The 19,562-nt window shown below is 39.0% G+C and overlaps 1 protein-coding gene across 4 annotated transcripts in view; it reads right to left on the bottom strand.

Moving 5' to 3' along the window:
- The window catches only part of WDHD1 (WD repeat and HMG-box DNA binding protein 1), a 38,289-nt gene that overhangs the window by 18,266 nt on the left and 461 nt on the right, over positions 1-19,562 (bottom strand). Inside the window, exons 1-14 of one of the 4 annotated variants that reach the window (XM_089522867.1) lie at positions 18,759-18,817; positions 17,205-17,290; positions 15,239-15,350; positions 13,333-13,484; positions 11,920-12,031; positions 8,876-8,926; positions 7,433-7,528; positions 6,076-6,168; positions 4,957-5,063; positions 4,165-4,306; positions 3,790-3,991; positions 3,506-3,684; positions 2,606-2,790; positions 1,522-1,763 (exon numbers count right to left, since the gene is read on the bottom strand). In XM_089522867.1, the coding sequence (XP_089378993.1) occupies positions 1,522-1,763; positions 2,606-2,790; positions 3,506-3,684; positions 3,790-3,991; positions 4,165-4,306; positions 4,957-5,063; positions 6,076-6,168; positions 7,433-7,528; positions 8,876-8,926; positions 11,920-12,031; positions 13,333-13,484; positions 15,239-15,350; positions 17,205-17,281 (1,750 nt within the window). In that variant the 5' untranslated portion in view covers positions 17,282-17,290; positions 18,759-18,817. Of the gene's footprint in view, positions 1-1,521; positions 1,764-2,605; positions 2,791-3,505; positions 3,685-3,789; positions 3,992-4,164; positions 4,307-4,956; positions 5,064-6,075; positions 6,169-7,432; positions 7,529-8,875; positions 8,927-11,919; positions 12,032-13,332; positions 13,485-15,238; positions 15,351-17,204; positions 17,291-17,993; positions 18,352-18,758; positions 18,818-19,562 lie in introns of those variants that run through there. The other 3 variants (XM_089522866.1, XM_089522863.1, XM_089522868.1) reach the window with 3 other exon arrangements.

Genomic DNA, 19,562 nt, shown 5'->3' with positions numbered 1-19,562 from the left:
GCCTTTGGAACCTTTAACTTTAGGAACCTCTGCTATTCTATCTTCAAATTATTTTAAAATAATCAAAAAAAGGCAAATACAGTTATCTCTCCATATCCACTGATTCTGCATCCACGGATTCAACCATCCACAGCTTGAATGTGAATGTAGGGATGAAAAGATACATAAGGGCCTGTTACAGACTGCCAAAATAAAGCTGCTTCGGGTCTCTTTGGACGTATGCTATTTAAATGATCCATGGGTCCTAAGAGTCCGGAGGTTGCGCCAAAGCCACACTCCATTCCTAAGCACTGGAGTGCAGCTTTGGTGCAGCTTCCGGATTCTTAGGATGCATGCATCATTTAGACATCATACCTCCAAAGAGACCTGAAGCAGCTTTATTTTGGCAGTCTGTAACAGACCAAGGTCTCAAAAGAATTTTGTAACCAACATAATCCATGGGAGAGTCCTGGAACCAAACCTCAGCAGACACAAAGGGCCCACTGCAGAAAAAAGAAGGCAAGAGGGAGCCACAGAAAAACACATGCTTGGCATGTGGAAGAGTCCGTGTTCATTTCTCAACATTTTCACTTAAAAATGAGATGGCAGGTCTGAGGAAGATCTCTCATTCCCTTGTACCTTGAAAACATTTGCAAGTAAGAGTAGATAGTACTGGTCGCTTCTCTGGCCCTTAACCCTCCCAGACTCTCCTTATTCTTGCAAAAGAAAAAAGTGATCTGCCTCTCCTAGAAGCCTCTATGAGCAACAATATGTCTGGGACAGAAAGAGAACAGTTTAACACTACAGGTGCCTGTTTCCCAAAGCCAAAATTAGACTTCCAATCACTCCTGCTCCCTTCTGTGGCATTTTTTGGTAATGTGTGTGGCCTCTGAGGGTTCCAAGGCAAAAAACTGACCCCTCAAGCTCACCAAAGTTACCCATCTCCAGAAGAGATGGACAAGTGGTCTAAACTCACTATACAGCCATGTCATAGCAAGAGACCTTTCAGGCAACAGAGAGAATGCTACAGCTGGAAAGAAGGGGCAAACACAGCTTTGAGAAAAAGATAGTGAAAGTCAGTAGTGTGATACTGTAATTAAAAATGAAAGCAAGTAGGTGGGACCTTATTAGTAATTTAAAAATGTTTTAACAACTTATCATAGTACATATTAAAATATAGATTGAGTCTCCCTTATTCGAAAATGCTTGAGACCAGAAGTGCTTATTGGGAGGGCAGAATATTTGTATTTGCATTTACTGAAATAATGACATAGCTTGGAGATGGGACCCATGTCTAAAACTCAAAATTCATTTATGTAGACACCTTATACACATAGCCTGAAGGTAATTTTATAGAATACTTTTAATCATGTGGTGCGTGAAACAAGGTTTGTGTACAATGAACCATCAGAAAGTAAAGGTGTCACTAGCCAAGCCACCATGAAAAAAACTTTTGATTTTTGAAGTATTTCAGATTTTGGAATTCCAGATAAGGAAGACTCAACCTGTAACAGGTAAAAAGAGAGAAGATAGAGAAATCACCTTTATGAAAAATCACCAGCAGTTGCTCTCCATGACCTGCCATTGATACCACAGGACCAGGGAGGCTGAAAATCTCTTTCTGGACTCCCCCAATGGTGAACACACGAAGGAGAAGAGTGCTAGTGGCACAGGCAGCCCAACCATGGCCCAGACAAATGGCTTCAACTTCCTCATCTTGCAGCATGTCAACAGTCCATTCTTTGTTGGAATCCCAGGAGTTAAAATGGATGCAGTGAAATTTGCTAAAAATGAATGAGTAAAATGGCAGAATACAAAATAATATGAATTAAGAGATGTCTAGAAACCACAATCTCCATTTTGTACTGGGGAGGGGGGTTCTATCTCTGATACAAACAACTGGCTTTAACTCAAGGCTGTGTGGCATAATGGTTTGAATACTGCATATAAAATCATAGAATCATAGAACTGGAAGAGACAGCAAGGGCCATCCAGTCCAACCCCCTGCCATGCAGGAAATTTAAATCAAAGCATCCCCGACAGATGGCCATCCAGCCTCTGTTTAAAGACCTCTAAGGAAGGAGACCCCACTACACTCTGAGGGAGTTTGTTCCACCAGGGTTCAATTCCCAACTTCCTCTTGAAACCATTGTGTGACCTTGGGCAAGTCATATGCTCTCAGCCTTGGGAAGGCAATGGCAAACCTCCTCTGAAAAATCTTGCCAAGAAAACCCTTAGGGTCATCATAAATTGGAAACTACTTCAAGGCACAGAACGACAAGTTAAACAAAAGTGTTTGGTTCTGATGTTCTCTTTTTATTTAGAAATTCAGCAGATTCCTTGAAGAACACACGTGTTCAAAACACATTAAGAAATCTGAAAGTCAGGTATTAATTTAAAACATGAATTCATTAGCTATACCGTTTCTTCTTCCTTCTGCTGTCTCCTTGCAGTTTTGCAAGAAACGACAGCAACATCGCCTCAACAGTTGACATATGCCTAATAACAACTGTGAGATCTAGTAATTCCACCCTGACCACCACCACCAACCCCTTGCCAGTAAGCATGCCAAAGCTGGTTTTTCCTCACTGTGCTCCACACAGAAGTGTTAGAAAAACTGGTGTACCTTGCTAGCTCCTCTGTGCTCTCACAGGCTAGTAAAATAGCTTCATTTGAAAGGTCAGCCATTGTATGATTCAAAGAGTTTGGCAAGTGCATTGCATGATGTATCGCAGTGTCATGGAATTCAATATCAATAGCATTGTCTTGCTCATCATTATAGCAGCGAATAATACCGACAGAGTTCCAAACCTACAAAATGGATGTCAACACTTATTGAGGAAAGAGAAGGTATAAATGTTCAAAATAAATAATGCCTGATTTGCTCAAAACTAGATCCATATAACTTGTGCTTACTCCTATATTGACTCTGTATCTATCTGTGTAGTCCATCTTACTTTAATGTGTTCTGCATGGGGGTGATGGTTTGGGGTAACTACCTGTTTCATCAAATGCTATTTCACAGCTCTAAGGAGCTATGGAAGGGGTGAGAATTCCTTTAAAGACTATCTGAAAACATCTGTAATTATAACCGCAACCCCACTTTTCCTTAGGCTGAGATTTAAGGCAGCCTACAAAAGTTAAAACAGATACAACTAAAATAATTACATTATGCCAAACATAAGCTACATTTGAAATAATTACCCTATAAAAGGCAATTAAAAGCATTATCCTCAAAAGGAAAAACAAATATAAGCAATACAGCACATGGAAGGCTCTTTCACTCTGAGCAATAAAGCCTGTACAGCTTGTTGAAATAAACAGGTCTTCACCTGTCTACAAAAGGATAGCAAGTAGTCTAAGCTCTCTAGGAAACAAATTTCAGAGCCTGGAAGCAGCCACTGAAAAGGCCCTCTCCCATGTTGCCACCAGATATTCCTGTAAGGATGGTGGGACAGAGAGAAGGGCCTCCTTAGAAGATCTCAAGACACAGGCAGCCAATGAAACAATAAAACCCTGAAATTACCATGAAGCGATGAGTGAGATGTACTGGGGTGGAACTGGCCTGGAATGGCTTTTGCCGAGGAGTTGGCACTGGCCCATCATAGAAAGGTCTTTGGGTTGATGAGAGTGGCTGGATTGGAGCAAGGCTTTCTTCATCATCCTCTTTATCAAGGGCAGAATTAGCTTTCGACAATCCACCATCTGTGAAAGTCAGATAAACTTACTATGAGAGTTTAACAAAGGCAAGTAGTGCTTATCCCTCCTGTATTCTTTCCACTGCACCTCACACTTAACAGAAATTCTAACCTAAGGAGTTCTCATCATCTTCTATTACAGCTCCTTTGTTTCTGGGTCGTCCTGATGCCATCATAAGGTCATCATCTTCATCTTCATCATTTCTTACTGCTTTTGAACCCCAGTCATCCCCAGTCAAATCTCCATTCAGAAAGTCCTCATTATCATCCTCATCAAAAAGATCATCATAGTCTTTGGTAGCAGGAGTCGATGCCTGGAATCAAGATTTAACTGTTATTGATCTTAAACATATATGCCAAGTCTTGTATCAAGAAAACAGGAAACTTTATCCTCAAGTTTGTAATACTCCAGATTTACACAAAAATTTACACCAGCCACCTCGCAAATAAGAAAACAAAACAAAGAAAGTTTATAAATTTGTATTACCGTATGGTTTGATTTCTTTTTCTGCACATCACAGACATTTTCAATCAGTCCCAGATTTCCTTCCATGTCTGTATAGGCAATCTGACCTCCCTTTGGGTGCCATGCCAGACCACAGATGGTATAACCTTTTTCATGTTTCACCCTAAAAAAAGGCAGCATATATAATAAAAATATTAGGGTTGCATAGGAACCTGTGGTTTAAAAACCACACTCCATTACAATGGTTTCAGGAATAGAAAATGTCTTTGGTCCACAGAATTAGGGCTGGTCAAAAGGTGAGTTGCATTAGATTCACTGTTGCAGAGGAACAATACAATATAATTTTAATTACACTTGCTTTAGCTGAATTATTTTATCCTCTGAAGAATCCTGTGCTTAAATAAGAGCCAGTGTTGTTGAGGGGGGATTTCAGCTCATGCTCCTTTCAGCATGTTATTACACCATACTTGTTCAGGAACCAAACAAGGTTTCACTGAATGCAGCTGGAGATGTTGTTCAGTTTTAGTTAATGAAGGCCTTTCATCTTGTTTACACATTCTAATTACACGAAAAGAGATAAAGTCTGTTACCACCTTTGGGCTGACAGTTCAGATAAAGTCTGTTACCACCTTTCGGCTGACAGTTCTGATTTGATGTAAGAGATAAGCCAAGGCTTCTCTGTCAACAGAAAGGAAAGTGAGGCTGTCCCATCATTAGCCATTTCACTTCCATACTTATCCAATGCTATACAAAAGCAAATGCTGTCAAAAGAACCAAGCATCCATTTTTACAAAGAACATTACAAACTGGTACCTCTCCAGACACTCTTGGGTGTCCATGTTCCAAATCACTATACGGCCATCAACACTTCCACCTGCCACATACTGTCCACATGGAGACCAAGCCACAACATTGAGAGTCTAGCAAGAAGAACAGAAAGTTTCATTGTTAGTTGTGGAATCATCTTACTTTCAATTTTAGTACTGAACTATTGTGGTGATTATTAATGCTTTGTGGGATTTTCTGCATAACCTGAAAAGAAATATACAGAAAGATGGTGGGCACTTCTGACTTCCCTTTATCAGCTTTGTGAGGGTTGAAAAAAATATATTTTAAAATTTATCTTATATCAGTCAGAAAGTTCAGAAACTATTTCCAGTTTCTACATTTCTGTAAATTCAACTAGATTCCTCTTTACTATGTGAATGAATATCAGTATCTCTCAGGCAATCTGCTTCATTATGCTGTCATTTACTTCTCTAAGCAGTGAGACATCTGAAGGCTGTACTACTGGGTTGAGTTTACCTGTCAGGACAACCATCACAATTGAAACTTATAGTACGACTGAAATTATTTATTTACAGCATATCCAAATAGGGAATGTTAACGGCAATCAGATTTCTAGACAGCCAATGGACCATGTGTGCAAGTATAAATCATAACTTTCTACATTCAAACTCTCATTTTCTCTTTCTACAAGTCTCTCTCACACACTATGGGTAAACTGTCCACTTAGGAAAATATTTCTAACCATTAACAAGCAACCAGGATTTAAAAAAAAACTGCAGTGAGTTGTATTTCTGAGCTCAATAAGAATTCCAATGTGTTAAAGGTAAGGGCTAGGCTAGAGTACAATGCACACATGCACTGTTCCAGAGTGTGTGTGCCATCATGACGCCCCTCCGGTGCTGCATCCATATGATCCAGCACTGAAGGGGTGTCATAAAGCTGCGCCACCACAGCTATGGTGCCCTTTAGGCCCTCTAAAGGGCCACTTTTTGCAGCTCCTTTTTGCACTCTCTGAAGGCCAGATCGGGTCTGCTACGTGCAGTTGCCATGGCTCCGATCCAGCCAGTAAAGGTGCAGCTGCATGCCACCCATCTGTACAGCCCCATAGTTAAATTAAACAGGAGCTATTTAAAGGAAACTGACCTGTGTAATGAAATCATCTGTCAGATCCAGCTGATGATGCCAGGTTTCTCTTCTGTACAGTTTAATGACTTTCTCTACTGGAATGGCTAGTAGCTAGCAGAGAAAAGTGAGGAAGACATTATTAGTAATTGTGTGAATCTGATTTTTAAAATGAGTTCAGGTTTTCTTGATAAACAAATATTGATGCTTCCTATTACCCCAAGCAAGATTTCACAAGATATAGGCCCCATACAGACAGGCCAAAATAAAGCTGCTTTGAGTCACTTTGGAGGTATGCTGTTTAAACGATGCATGCAAAGAGTCCAAAAGTTGCGCCAAAGCTGCACTCCAATCCTTAGTACTGTATTGTGGCTTTGGCGTGGCTTCCGGACTCTTAGGCATCATTTAAACAGCATACTTCCAAAGGGACTCGAAGCAACTTTATTTTGGCCTGTCTGTATGGGGCCAAAGAGACCTGAAACACAGCTGACAGATTCACTTCTGTTCCCTAAGAGCTACAAACAGTAAGCTGTTATATTTATATGTTTTTTAAAATGTGTATCATGCCCTATATCCAAAGATCTCAAGGTGAGGTACAATCCATAGGACAATACAAAAAGAATCTAATATATTAAAAACCAGTTCATGAACACTAGGGCCCCATACAGACAGGCCAAAATAAAGCTGCTTTGGGTCACTTTGGAGGAATGCTGTTTAAATGAAGTATGCGTACTAAGAGTCCAGAAGCCACACCAAAGCCATGACCCAGTCCTAAGGACTGGATGCAGCTTTGGCATGGCTTCCGGACTCTTAGTAGGCATGCATCATTTAAACAACATACCTCCAAAGTGACCCGAAGCAGCTTTATTTTGGCCTGTCTGTATGGGGCCTAGGTCTTAAATGTTTGAGAAAACAGCCAGGTTTTAATTTGATGGTAAAATGAGGCTAACAGCAGTACCAATCTGGGGGCTGCGTGGGGTCAACGGTCAAGTGTTTAAAAGTCTAAAATAGCATCTGACCATTGGCCATTCTGGCAGAAGCTGACAGAAAGTGAAGTTCAAAATATCCAGAGAGACACCTTTTGCCCACTCCTGATTAAGAAGACATAGCATTGAGGCAAATTATGACAATAATGTCACCAACACACAGTCACCATTAGCCTTAAGTAGGCTTGTATCATTCTTCTACTGAGACCTGAAGTATACCATAGCAACCAATTCACTCCCAAACAGCCAGTGGCAAAGTGACAACAGATCAATCTGAAAAAAGCAGTAATACCAAAAGACAGGAAAGGTTCATAACCCTGTCTACATCCTTTTCCAAATCTGTACATTCACACTCACAGATTGGAACTCAAGAGAGAAAGCAAATGTGTTACCTTTCCTGTCTCTGGTTGCCAGGAGAGTCTACATATTGATTTTGCATTTACCACATCATTACACTTCTTCAGCAATGGCCAACTTGTTTCACAAGTCTAGAAGCAACATATATTCATAGTGGTTATTCAAGCTGATATGAAGTCATCTAAAATTAAAAAATGGAAGGAGTAGGGACAGTGCAGCACATGCCACAACTAAATAAATGCTTAGCACAGGATAAGCTTAGCAGTTAAAATCTCATTCTCTCAACCTAACTGAAGTTCAGTTCTGCAAGTAATTATCTTCATTATACAATACCTAGATGGAAAGCTGCAGTAATAGGTTTCAGTGCAAAGCTATGGGTAGTCTCCTGTTTGTAATACACATGCAAACAGATGTGGCCCATGAGCACCTATCACTCTTTCTAGGCAGGGCGTGTGTATGTTGTGTGTCTTCAAATCATTTCTGATTTATGGCGACCCTAAGGCAAATCTATCACTTTTTTTTTGCAAGGTTTGTTTAGAGGTGGATTGCCATTGGCTTCCTCTGACCCTAAGAGGGTGTGAGCTCCCCAAGGCAGGTTTCCATGACTAAGCAGGGATTTGAACCCTAGTCTTCCAGAGTCCTAGTCTGTCATTCACTACACCACACTGCCTTTCTTGGCTAGGATGCAGGGAAATATTCTCGAGTACTCTGCACTCTGTTCAAGGCCTTTCTTCAGCATCTGTCAAGCCCCAAGCTTGATGCCAGTGCTATGCTTCACCTGCTCGATGTAGGAACTTGGCCTATAACTGTAGGTATTCAAGTGTGTAGCTGAACTAATTTTATTAATAACTAGCTATAGTTGTCATTATTTGTCATTAAACTGCATTTACAAGAGGCTCAAAGAAGGGTTTTATGTCCTGACTCCTCAAATCTATTGCTAACTTAAAGGTACAGCATCGATTCCCATTCTGTTGCACTAAATGTACACCACTGCCTCCATTTACTGTTACACAGAGAGCCAGCATTGTGTCATGATTTAATTAATGATTTTTTAAAAAACTGTAAGCCTCCTTAAGTCCCAATTTTGGCAGAAAACAAAAAGGGACTTCAGTGACTTTAAAATGGGAGAAAATTGTTGTTAGAACAACAACAATAATAGCCTCAGAAGATAATGCTTCTTCCCTTCTCTGTGTTTTTCATACTAACTAAACCAAAATAAAATCAATTTCTGGGAAGAGTAACTGTATTGATATTAATTTAATGACTTGTTTTTGTACAGAGGGAAGAGGAGTTCAGTTTGGATTGTTCCATTGCTCTCCCTACCCCCAAAACTTCCTAGGAGGGATTGACATCTCCCACACAAATGCTCATATTTGAACATGGACAAAACAAATTGGTATAAGTCAATGTAGAAATGAGACAAATTCAAAACACTATTTAAGCATCTCATGTAGTAAAATTCCAAAAGCAGAATTTACCTGTTCTGAAATTTTCCACACTCGGACAGATCCATCACAACTTGCTGAAGCCTGTGGAAAGGAATGTTTTTAAAGCATCATTAGCATTAGATCAACACATTATTGCCACATTAAAATTATCTTTAAAACAGATCTGTGATTGGATATCATAACTGCTTAATCATACTAGCCCAAATGTTAGTGGACACAGTGGTCCTGAAATATGAAGCCCCTCTGGCCAAGAGGAAATCCAATCAGCCAAGTCATTGGGTTGTTGCTTCCCTATAAAATATCAGCTGATGTGAATCTTGAAACAGATCTGGCTCTGAATATTCAGTTCACCTGAAGAAAATTCATTGAAGTTCAAAACCTCTGGCATTTTTAAAAAAATAATTTTATTATAAACATGACATAACAAAAAAAAAAAACTTTGGCATTTTAAAACTAGTACTTGGTGCAATAAAATACATATTTTCCATAAAAGTTTATGCTACAATGCATCTCTTAATATATTTAAGGGTCACAAAACTTTAAGATGCCATAACTAGAAAGAGATGGCGGTAATTCTGCTACTGAGAGAGCAACCTGTTTCTCTCCAGAATACAGAAGGCATGCAACCCAGCATCAGAAAACCACGCAGCTTCCTGAAGCTCTTTTGAATCAATATACTAGGCTACATGCTATAAACAATATAGCAGAATATATGTTTTTTGAAGTTAATGGGAACAAAAAAGGTGCAAGTAATCAGGGAACAGACTTGTGATTTTCCTCTCAGTGATAATACCAGTAGCAGCCCATGACACATGCAAGAGAGCTATCCTCACAAAACTAATATATGAGACAGAATAACATTCTCCTTGTAGTTTTATACTGTGCTTTGAAAGCTGGGATATCAGTTCTCATGTGCTCAATGAGCTATCTAGGAGAATAGCAGAAGCATCAAGTACAGTCGGCTCTCTTTATCAATAGATTCTTTATTCACAGAATCGAGCATCCACACTACAGCTTGACTGAGTGTGAGTGTGTGTATAGTCTAAAACCAAACCTTGATTTTGCCATTTTATATAAGGGATATCATTTTAGTATGCCACTGTATTTAATGGGATTGGAACATCCACGGATTTTGACATCCTTGGACAGTCATGGAACCAAATCCCAGCAGATACTAAGAGCTCACTGTGCAATCATTAATTTAGAAACTATGCTGCTCAAACATACATATAATTCTATTTCTTTTGTTCAAAACTGATACTGTAATACAGTACCTTGATACTACACACTTTAACACTTTTAAAAAATTATGTTAGTGCATAAAGAACTGGTTTTCAAAGTAAGGTGAACAAAAACTGAGCAATGAAGCAGAATTCTCCTCTTCATAAATAAGAACATGAGAAAACATGGAAAGTTAATCTTTACTTTTGGTCAAATTCCAAGGTTAACTAAGGCGCATTATAGAGTGCCCAAAATGGGTGCTCTGCCAGCACCACCAGTTGCTGTGTCCGGGAACTGCCGCGGTCAAACCGCGTGGTTCCGGGACGCACCAAAAAGAAGCGACAAAAAAGCGGCTTCTTTTTGGGCTCCGCAAGTGGCGCCACAAGTGGCCAATGGCGCACTTGCAACATCGCTTCTGTTGTGGGACATGCGGACGCTATGCGTCTGCGACGTCAAGATGGCAGCGCCCGTGTAGAATGGGTGCCGCCCTTTTGTACATCCCCAGGACGTACTAGGGTTAGGGGAGTGCGTAAAGCACGCCCTTTCCTAACCCTAGTACGTCCTGGGGACGTACTTTACGCCCATGCAGAACGGGCCTAAGACAGTCCCTCACAGAAGGCAACGCCACCCAATCTTTGGGAATCCCTCACTTGCCTCAGCACCCTGAATTATAACTCAGCTCTCCCCCACATATGAAGTATTTTCAGGAGGCTCTGGGGGTTGCAAGGAGGAGGGAGGTGGCAAAAAGAGAGGCTGGAGATTTTGCTTCTGTGGATTCTCTTCCACCAGCATGGCACTGAATGGAAGCCCAACTCAATAAAAATGGCAATAATAAAAAAGCTGCCTTTGGATAGTCACTTCTCATTAGAAATTCAATTTTGCAATTGCATTAAAAGTACATGTATTAGTCTACATGCTCAAATTTTGCTGAGTAGATGTTATCTGAGCAGCTGAATGGATGGTGAAGCCAGAAAACCAATTCCATTCTACCTGAATCTCTATCACATGTTCTAATAAACAGTTTATCAAATTAACACTGAACTGGATTCTTTTGATTTTCTTGACATGGTTATTTCAGTGGATTATTTTTGTGCTTGTCTATGACAGTAATAAAAATGTATTCTATTCCAATGGTTTATTTTGCTACATCAACTACATGTGATTAATATTTCATTAGACCGCATTCTGACACGGACAGACCTAGTATTTACCAAGCAAGAACGAAATCTCATTTGCAAAGGTCACAGCACTAACTGTTCTGTTTCCCCACCCCAATCTTGGGGACTGTATTTTGGTGAACTGGTCGGAATCCTGCTGAGATCCTCAGGCCTAATCTCATAACTATAGTTTCAAGAAGGGAAACTACTATTAAATCACTTTGACAGTGCAATCTTATGCATTTGTACTCAGAAGACAATAATATTTATTCTCAGATTAGGCTGGCATCTTGTTGGTTATTCTCAACTGGAACAGACCTATTCAATCCATTGATGACTGGTGAGTCAACATGTAGGTAAATTCCATTGATTTAATGGGTTTACACTACTGAGGTATCAAAGAATTTAGGTCTACGTGATTTTATGTAATGTTTATTATTTTGATTTATTACTCTTCATAAAACTGCTTTTTTATTATGAATGCCATATAAAATAAACTAATATCTTCGCTTACATACTAAAAATAAGATGAAGACTTCAGACCCTATGTTAATAGGCTAGAATGTACTGACTGCAGTAGCTGTGTATCTGGTAAAAATGCTATACTGGTCCTGCAGGAAAGCAAAGGAAAGTCTTAGAATCAGAGCATACACTATTAAGAGAGCAAGGGAAAAATACCATAGGAAAAAGTTTTACCAGAAAAGTGTCCTTTGGATCAAATGACACACTTAAAACAGGGGCATCATGTCCTCGAAATGTCTTCTGCTGGCTGCTGTCAGCTATCTCCACTATCTTCACCACAAAGTCACTGGAGATAACCACAATAACATGGTCAACAAATGTATTTATACTATGAAATGTTGAAACTTTGCTTCATGAAACAAACAAACACAGTGTTTCTTCCATTTAAAGAATGGGCTCAATCCAATAACTGGCTAACAATCACACCAGAACTCTGTTCCCCTCCCCGCCACCTGAAAACCAACTTTGGTGTGTTTCCCAGAACTTCAAAGTCAGTTTTGGGGAACTATAGCGATCTGCACTGGGCAGAGGGATATGACCCTCCCTCTCACTTACACTGGAACCCACTGTAATGTCAGAGGAGTTCCATGACTAGTTATTGTCCTTTAACTGCAGTTCGGTACTATCAAGTCTGAGTAAACATAAACAATTACACATAATTAATTCCACCAAAAAAAAGACAACAACCCACCATAAAATTCATAAGGGAATAAAAATCCATCTCTGTTGTTTGTTTTCTGATCATTTAATATACACAAACCTTGTTTCTTGCACAAAATTATTTAAAATATTGTAGAAAATTAACTTCAGGCTATGTGTATAAGATGTATATGAAACATAAATGAATTTAGTGTTTAAACTTGGGTGCCTTCTCCAAGATTTCTCATTATGTATGTACATCCAAATATTCCAAATTCCAAAAATATTATAAAAAATTTAAAAAACCCAAAATCCCAAACACTTTTGGTCCCAAGTGTTTAGGAAAAGAGAGACTAAACCTGTATTAATATCGAAACACCTAAAGTATATATTTAACAATGTTTAAAGAACAGCACAATTAAAACATTGCAATGCCCTCTTAAAAGCTCTTTTCTTAAAAACCTATGACTACAACTAGTACAAAAAGAGCAATTGAAGTAACACTCCGTATATACCAAAGGTGGTAAAAGTTGGACTATATCTCTCAGAATCTCCCATTAAAATCTGTACCACTATATTTTGACCACCACTGGCATATACTCTTCTTGACACTGCATGAGGCCAGATCCACTTCTGCACCTTCAGAGAACAGGAAATTAATATTATAGAAAGAGTTTCCTATTATCAAAGCAGCTTTGCATGCCTCACTTGTACATTTCTCAAGGGAATTGTCAATTTCACATAGAGAGCTATGTTCCCACAATGTGCCCAACACAAAAGGCATTCTTGAAGCATGTTGTTTAAACATGTGAAGATGGGCGTGCATCAGCCTCATGCCTTCCTGCATCTCTTTGCTCTCACAAAAGACTTGTTTGAAAACAGGAAACATCTCTGCATGTGGAGCATCTCCACCTGATCAAATACCTATTCCTGCATTCTTTGAATTACCTGGATCCAGCAGCTACTTTACTTCCATCGGCATTGAAAACCACATGATTGGCATTCATGGTGAAGCGTGTCAAAATACCATCTGGAACACCTTCTGGGAATGTATGGATCTGAACAGTGTTGTTAGACACTGCTGTAATCAGTCTTCCATTCTATAAATAAGGCAATACTTGTATTAGACATTATCATCCATTGATACAAGGAAAATAAATTCATTCTGACACAGAGCATCAACTGGAATCACACACACACCAAGTTGGTCTTGCATCCCTAGCCAACCCAATTAATGGTGGGAAATGCTGAGAGTTGCAATCCAGCAATATCAGGACTACATGATTTACACCCCTGTAATGAAAACAAAGAAGGACTGAAGAAAAATTGCTTCCAGTTCCAACATTACAGCCAATTGAGCTATCAATATATTAGGGTAGAGGTAGATCATGAAGTATTCACACTTTTGTTTGTCTCACAGTACTAATACAGAGACAATAAAAAGGTGTACTTAACCCAGGGGCTTTTGTTGATCGTTTTAGTTTACAAATCAGAGTGAAACCTATTTCCATAAAAATCTATACCTTGGTTAACATTTATACGCACAACTAAATGACAACCACTGAGCAATTACCTCTTGAAACTATTTACCACATAAGAATAGCATTAACAAACTAGCTACATATTGTCATTGAAAAAACAAAATTAGCCTTTGATCACAGATTTAACAAGGGCATTTTGGGGGCAAATGTCAATATATAACCTTTAGGGCACATCTAGAACAATCAGAAAGACCAGAAACGCCCAGAGTTTGTTCCTCTCCTTTCTGATTTTATTTTGCAGAACTATAAACATTTTGCTTATCCTAGAATATTTTCTATCAGCTCCCAGTGTGATCAAGGACATTTTATACCAGCTCCCCAGGCAGTTTACTATAACCCAGTATAATATCAGAAAGAACAGAAACAAAATCTGGGACTTTTCAATCTGAGAAAAATGGTAGTTACTGCAGTGATAACTGCAGTGAGAAAATGTATGTGTGTTTATAGTGTTGAAATTCACAAGCCCAACATAAAATATCAACCTTAGTAAAAGGCAAAGGACTGGCAAATTTAGGGGCTAGTCTTCTTCTAGAAAACAACTGAATCTTACTGGAATTGCTTTAACTTGCCATGTTCACAAGGGGGCAGAGTTGGTCTAAGTTTCACAGATAATACACTATCTTGGAAAACTCATTTGAGCATCAAACTTAAGAAAACAAAAACAAAAACAAAACTCTTTGAACAAAAACAGTTTTGTTAAACTGTGTAACAAGAGCCTAACATAAAAATTAGTGGAAAACATGTTATACAGTTTATAATGTTCTCATCTCATTTATTAGTGAATCCACAAAAAAGTTGCTACATTAGAAATGCAGACCAGATATTCATATGATCATATTAATCATTTCTGTGTAAATGGTATAAATGATTGACAGGAAGAAAAGAAATAATGGTTTTAATTGCTGATTGAATTTTATCTGTATTGTAATGTTTTTATAATTCTGTAAGCCGCCCTGATCATTTCTTGGAAGGGCGGGGTATAAATAAAATTTATTATTATTATTATTATTATTAAGAAAGAAATCTAGCTCTTTCAGTTTACAAAAGCTTTAGTGTGTGATAACAATTATTAGTTGTCAAATGGTGAACGCTCTTCAAATCTGACATAAGTCTACAAAGCATGAACATTCAGTTGTTCAAAATCACTGCCATGTAAACCAAAACAGCAAACAGCTGTGAAGCAAAGATCTCATCTTAAGTATTTTCTTTATGCTCAAACCTATTCGCTGATCCTGCCTTGACAAATAGGGAAGAAACACATATTGGAAGAACTTGCCATCACACAGATCATAGCAATACTTTACCCACATTACCTTGAGAGCAAATGAGTAGGCCTTTTCTCCCACATTAATTGACTTGGGATCATCATCATCTAGGCTTTCCCAAATCCTAACATCTCCATCACTACCACAGGTTACAATGCAGCTATTCAAAGAAACAAAATCAGCATTAAACATAAATGTATGAAACTGTACCAGAATTGTTGACCTTGTATGTGCTACTTACAAAGCTTTCATTAAAGTAAACATTAACAGAGCATTCATTTTAAATGTAATAATTACTGAAAGTTAATACACACTGACCAACAGCAAAAGCAGCTAGTCTCCTTTGTCAACAGCCACAACTGTGAGCATTTTATAGGGCTGAAATGTCTGAAACTGGGATTCGGGTGACTACCTCAATCTCAGACCTGCAGACCACCAAGGTCAAAACCTGGACACAGAGAAAGAGGAAACGTCTAGGAAAAATGTTAAGCCAGAGACAGAAATGTATTTAAAAACAAATTGAAGCACTCTATGTATTGGAGTTGTCTAAGGGCTAAAACACACTGCAGAAATCATCCAGTTTGAGACCGCTTTAAATTCCCTGGTTTAAGGCTAGGGAATGCTAGGAACTGTAGTTTTATAGACAATTAGCTTTCTTGGTCAGAGAGTTGTGGTGCTACAAGAAACTACAGTTCCCAGAATTCCCTAGTACTGAGCTGAGGCAGTTAAAGCAGTCTCAAGCTGGATCATTTCTGCAATGTGTTTTGCCCCAGTGCATCCACACTGCAGAACTAATCCAGTTTGACACCACTTTAACTGCCATGGCCTAACACTATGCAATTCTGGGAGCTGTAGTTTTGTGAGACATTTAGCCTTCCACAGGAAACTACAAGGATTCCATAGCATTGACCCAGCATCCCACAGCATTGAGCCATTGCAATTACAGTGGTGCTAAACTGGATAATTTCTGCAGTGTGGATGCAGCCTAAATCTATCCTTCCAATGACACAAGTGAAGTGATTTTTGCACTTAAGTTTATTTTGCGGATTACAAGATCTGTCACTTTGGAACACAATAGATACCCCTGTACTTTCATTTCTATTTTTCCACCATGGATTCCATGATAATTTTGTCTTCATGTGTCAATGGCTTTTAATTATTGCATCCGATATCTGAAAAGCTGCCTTTTGTTGAGAATGACTGCGTACCTGTAACTGTATATAAAACTGTACTTTCAAATCTTCTAAAATTATTTACTGTATAAACTTCTAAAACCATAAAACACAGGGGAGGGTAAACATGCAAGTAAAATTACTGTGGAAATAATATACTGGCAAGATCTGTAATAAAAAAATTAAATTAAAAATGATGTGTGAGAGTGACAGATTCTCAGCCAGATTAAAAATGCTTGGGAGGGCTTTTTGTTGACATAAGGAAATTCTGTCCTGTATTGTTATGGTGACTATTATTAACTTTATTTATATCCTACCTTTTCCTCTAAAACTGGTACTCAAGGCAGTTACGGTGTTTCCTTTAATTCAAAGGCTGTTAGATACTCAGATGTAGAGGCAATACAAGGTCCGGAAAACTAGAACTGTATCAGTGTGAACTGTAACAAAGGCATTTCATGTATGTAGGAAGTTGTGCAAATTCCTTGTTTTTTTATTCATGTGAGACAAACACCCTTTGAAGCCTGTCACCAACAATGACTTCTGCAATGTGTGCATTAGACACAAGAAAAGGCACATGCAAAATTCATGCAACAGTTTTTTAAAAACACAAAAACATTGACCTTTTTAGAACTTTATCTTGGAATTATATGCCATCGTAACACAACTCCTAAGTTTTCTGTGGGTTTTTCGGGCTGTGGAGGAATAAATTCCTCCGGGCCACGGCCACACAGCCTGAAAAACCCATAGAAAACTATGGATGCCAACCACGAAAGCCTTCGACTTCACAACTCATAAGATCTACTTGCTCCGACTTACACATATAGGATTGTGGTCTCACTTACCTCCCAGTGTCATCAAAGCAGACATCGGTGTGTCCTTCTGTGTGACCATATCGCATTGGTTTTTGTGACGAAGGCATTTTCTTTCTCTAAGAAAATGGCGTTTAACAAACAAATGTTAAGTGATGAGACAGATTATAGCAAAAAGCAAAGTTTCTAATTATTTCAGTGCTGTATACTTTATCCTTCAGGAAGAACAAGGAGGAAAAGGAGATAATCTGCAAAACGGTTGAACAGACCAAGATATTCTGCCAAAATTAAAATGTGGTGCAATCCTATTTAGGGGCAGGAAGGAGACTTTAGGGACCAGTTTATGGCAGCCACAACAGACCATAGTGAGCCCATAAAAACAGTAAAATAATGGTGAAAAACAAGACCAGAAGTGGCCAGTCTCAGGATTTCATTTCTCAGGTTTGAGTCAAGAAATATTTCTTCTGGGGGAAACAATTTTAAAATTGCCAGATGAGGGCAGTCCCTAGGATTGAGGTTTTTTTATGGGGCCAAACCTGAGATAGAGGGATGACCCCTTCTGATGCCACAGGAGTTGGGATGTTACAAGGTGTAGCCCCTAATAATGTCATTAAGCATAGCCATAATCAGCCACAAATAATTCAAATAAGAAAGACAAAGGTGGAAACCCAGTGGGTGACCCTGAGGAAGTCACACACTCTCAACCCTTGGAAAACCCCAGAATACAGTATGTTCTCCGTAGGGTTGCCCTAAGTCAGAAACGACCAGAAGGCCCCGAAAATACGAACTCAATGGAAAATAACATAGCAGCAACAAATATACCTGTAACAATTCAGCTTCAGCTCCCAGAATCCCAGACTATTGGCCACTATGGCTGAGGCTTCTGGGAGCTTAAGTTCAAGAAAAAAGATTAGGGAGCTGGGGATGTTTAGCCTGGAGAAGAGAAGGTTAAGGGGTGATATGATAGCCCTGTTTCAATACTTGAAGGGATGCCATACTGAGGAGGGAGCAAGCTTTTTTCCTGCTACTCCAGAGAACAAGACCCAGAGCAATGGATCCAAGCTGCAGGAAAAGAGATTCCAGCTCAACATTAGGAGGAGTTTAAGAGCTGTTCGACGACAGTGGGACATCTTCCCTCAGAATGTGGCGCAGTCTCCTTCTCTGGAGGCTTCTAGACAGAGAATGGAGGGCCATCTGCCAAAGGGGGTGCTTCGACTGAGAGTTCCTGCATGGCAGGAATCAGGGCCCTTGCGCTCTCTCCCAACTCTAGGCTTCTGTCATTCCCAGTGGGTCCCAAACTGTGCTCTTTGAGGGGTTTTGGACTCCAGCTCCCAGAATCCCAGACTATTGGCCGCCATGGCTGAGGCTTCTGGGAGATGAAGTCCAAAAAACCCCCTTCAAGGACGCAGTTTGGGGACCAGGCGCTTCTCAATAAAGAAGGCTAGGCTTCTAGACTCTAGCCTTGGCCTTTTTAGCCGCCTAAAAAGTTGTACAAAAACGATGACACAAAAGGGGTTCACTGGGCCTGAGGCGAATAAAAGGGCTCCTCCCCTTCATATCCCACCCTCGGCCCCGAATCCCCCTCACCGCCTGGAAGAAGAAGGAGGAGGACGAAGACTAGGCCCCAAACACCGCTCTCTTCCTTCGGCCCTTCGAGGCTTCCCGCGCTCCAGGCCTGAGGAGGAGTCAGCAACAGGGCCGCCGCCTCCTTCTCTCTCCTCCTTCTCCTCCTCGTCCAGGCCTCTCCCTCGTCCCTCCCCGCCAAGGACCATGGAGCCCAGGCGGCTCTGAAATAACTCGAAGGCGGTGAAGGAGGAGGAGAAGGAGGGGGAAATGGCGGCTAGGCCTAGCTTGGCTGTGAGGGAGCATAACTAGCCAGGGCCTCCTCCTCGCCTTCCTCCCTTTGCCTTGGAGGATATGATTACTATTGTTATTATTATTATATTAAATAATAACATTATCAAATAATAATCATAAAGTATTACATTAAATATTATTATATCGATGTTATTATGTTAAATAATATTTAATATAATTAATAATAACATTAATAACTTATATTAAATATCACTTAATATAATAACATCAATATAATAATATTTAATGTAATAATTTATTATTACTATTATTTGATATTATTATATTAAATATTATTATACCATTAATATTATATTAAATAATGTCAAAAATAATATTAATATCCAATAATCATAATAATAAATTATTATATTAAATGTTGTTATATTTATATTAAATAATGGTTAATATAATTAATAATATTGTATTAAATATTATATTGATATTATTATTATATTAAATAATGTGTAATATAATTATTAATAATATTAATATCAAATAATAATGATAAAGTATTATATTTAATATTATATT

This window comes from Sceloporus occidentalis, unplaced genomic scaffold (genome assembly GCF_023333645.1).
Source record: "Sceloporus occidentalis isolate IW3139 unplaced genomic scaffold, rSceOcc1.0.p SCAF_4, whole genome shotgun sequence".
NCBI classification, from domain to species: domain Eukaryota; kingdom Metazoa; phylum Chordata; class Lepidosauria; order Squamata; family Phrynosomatidae; genus Sceloporus; species Sceloporus occidentalis.
The sequence above is the reverse complement of the archived record's forward strand: the minus strand, read 5'-3'. Positions and strand labels throughout refer to the sequence as shown.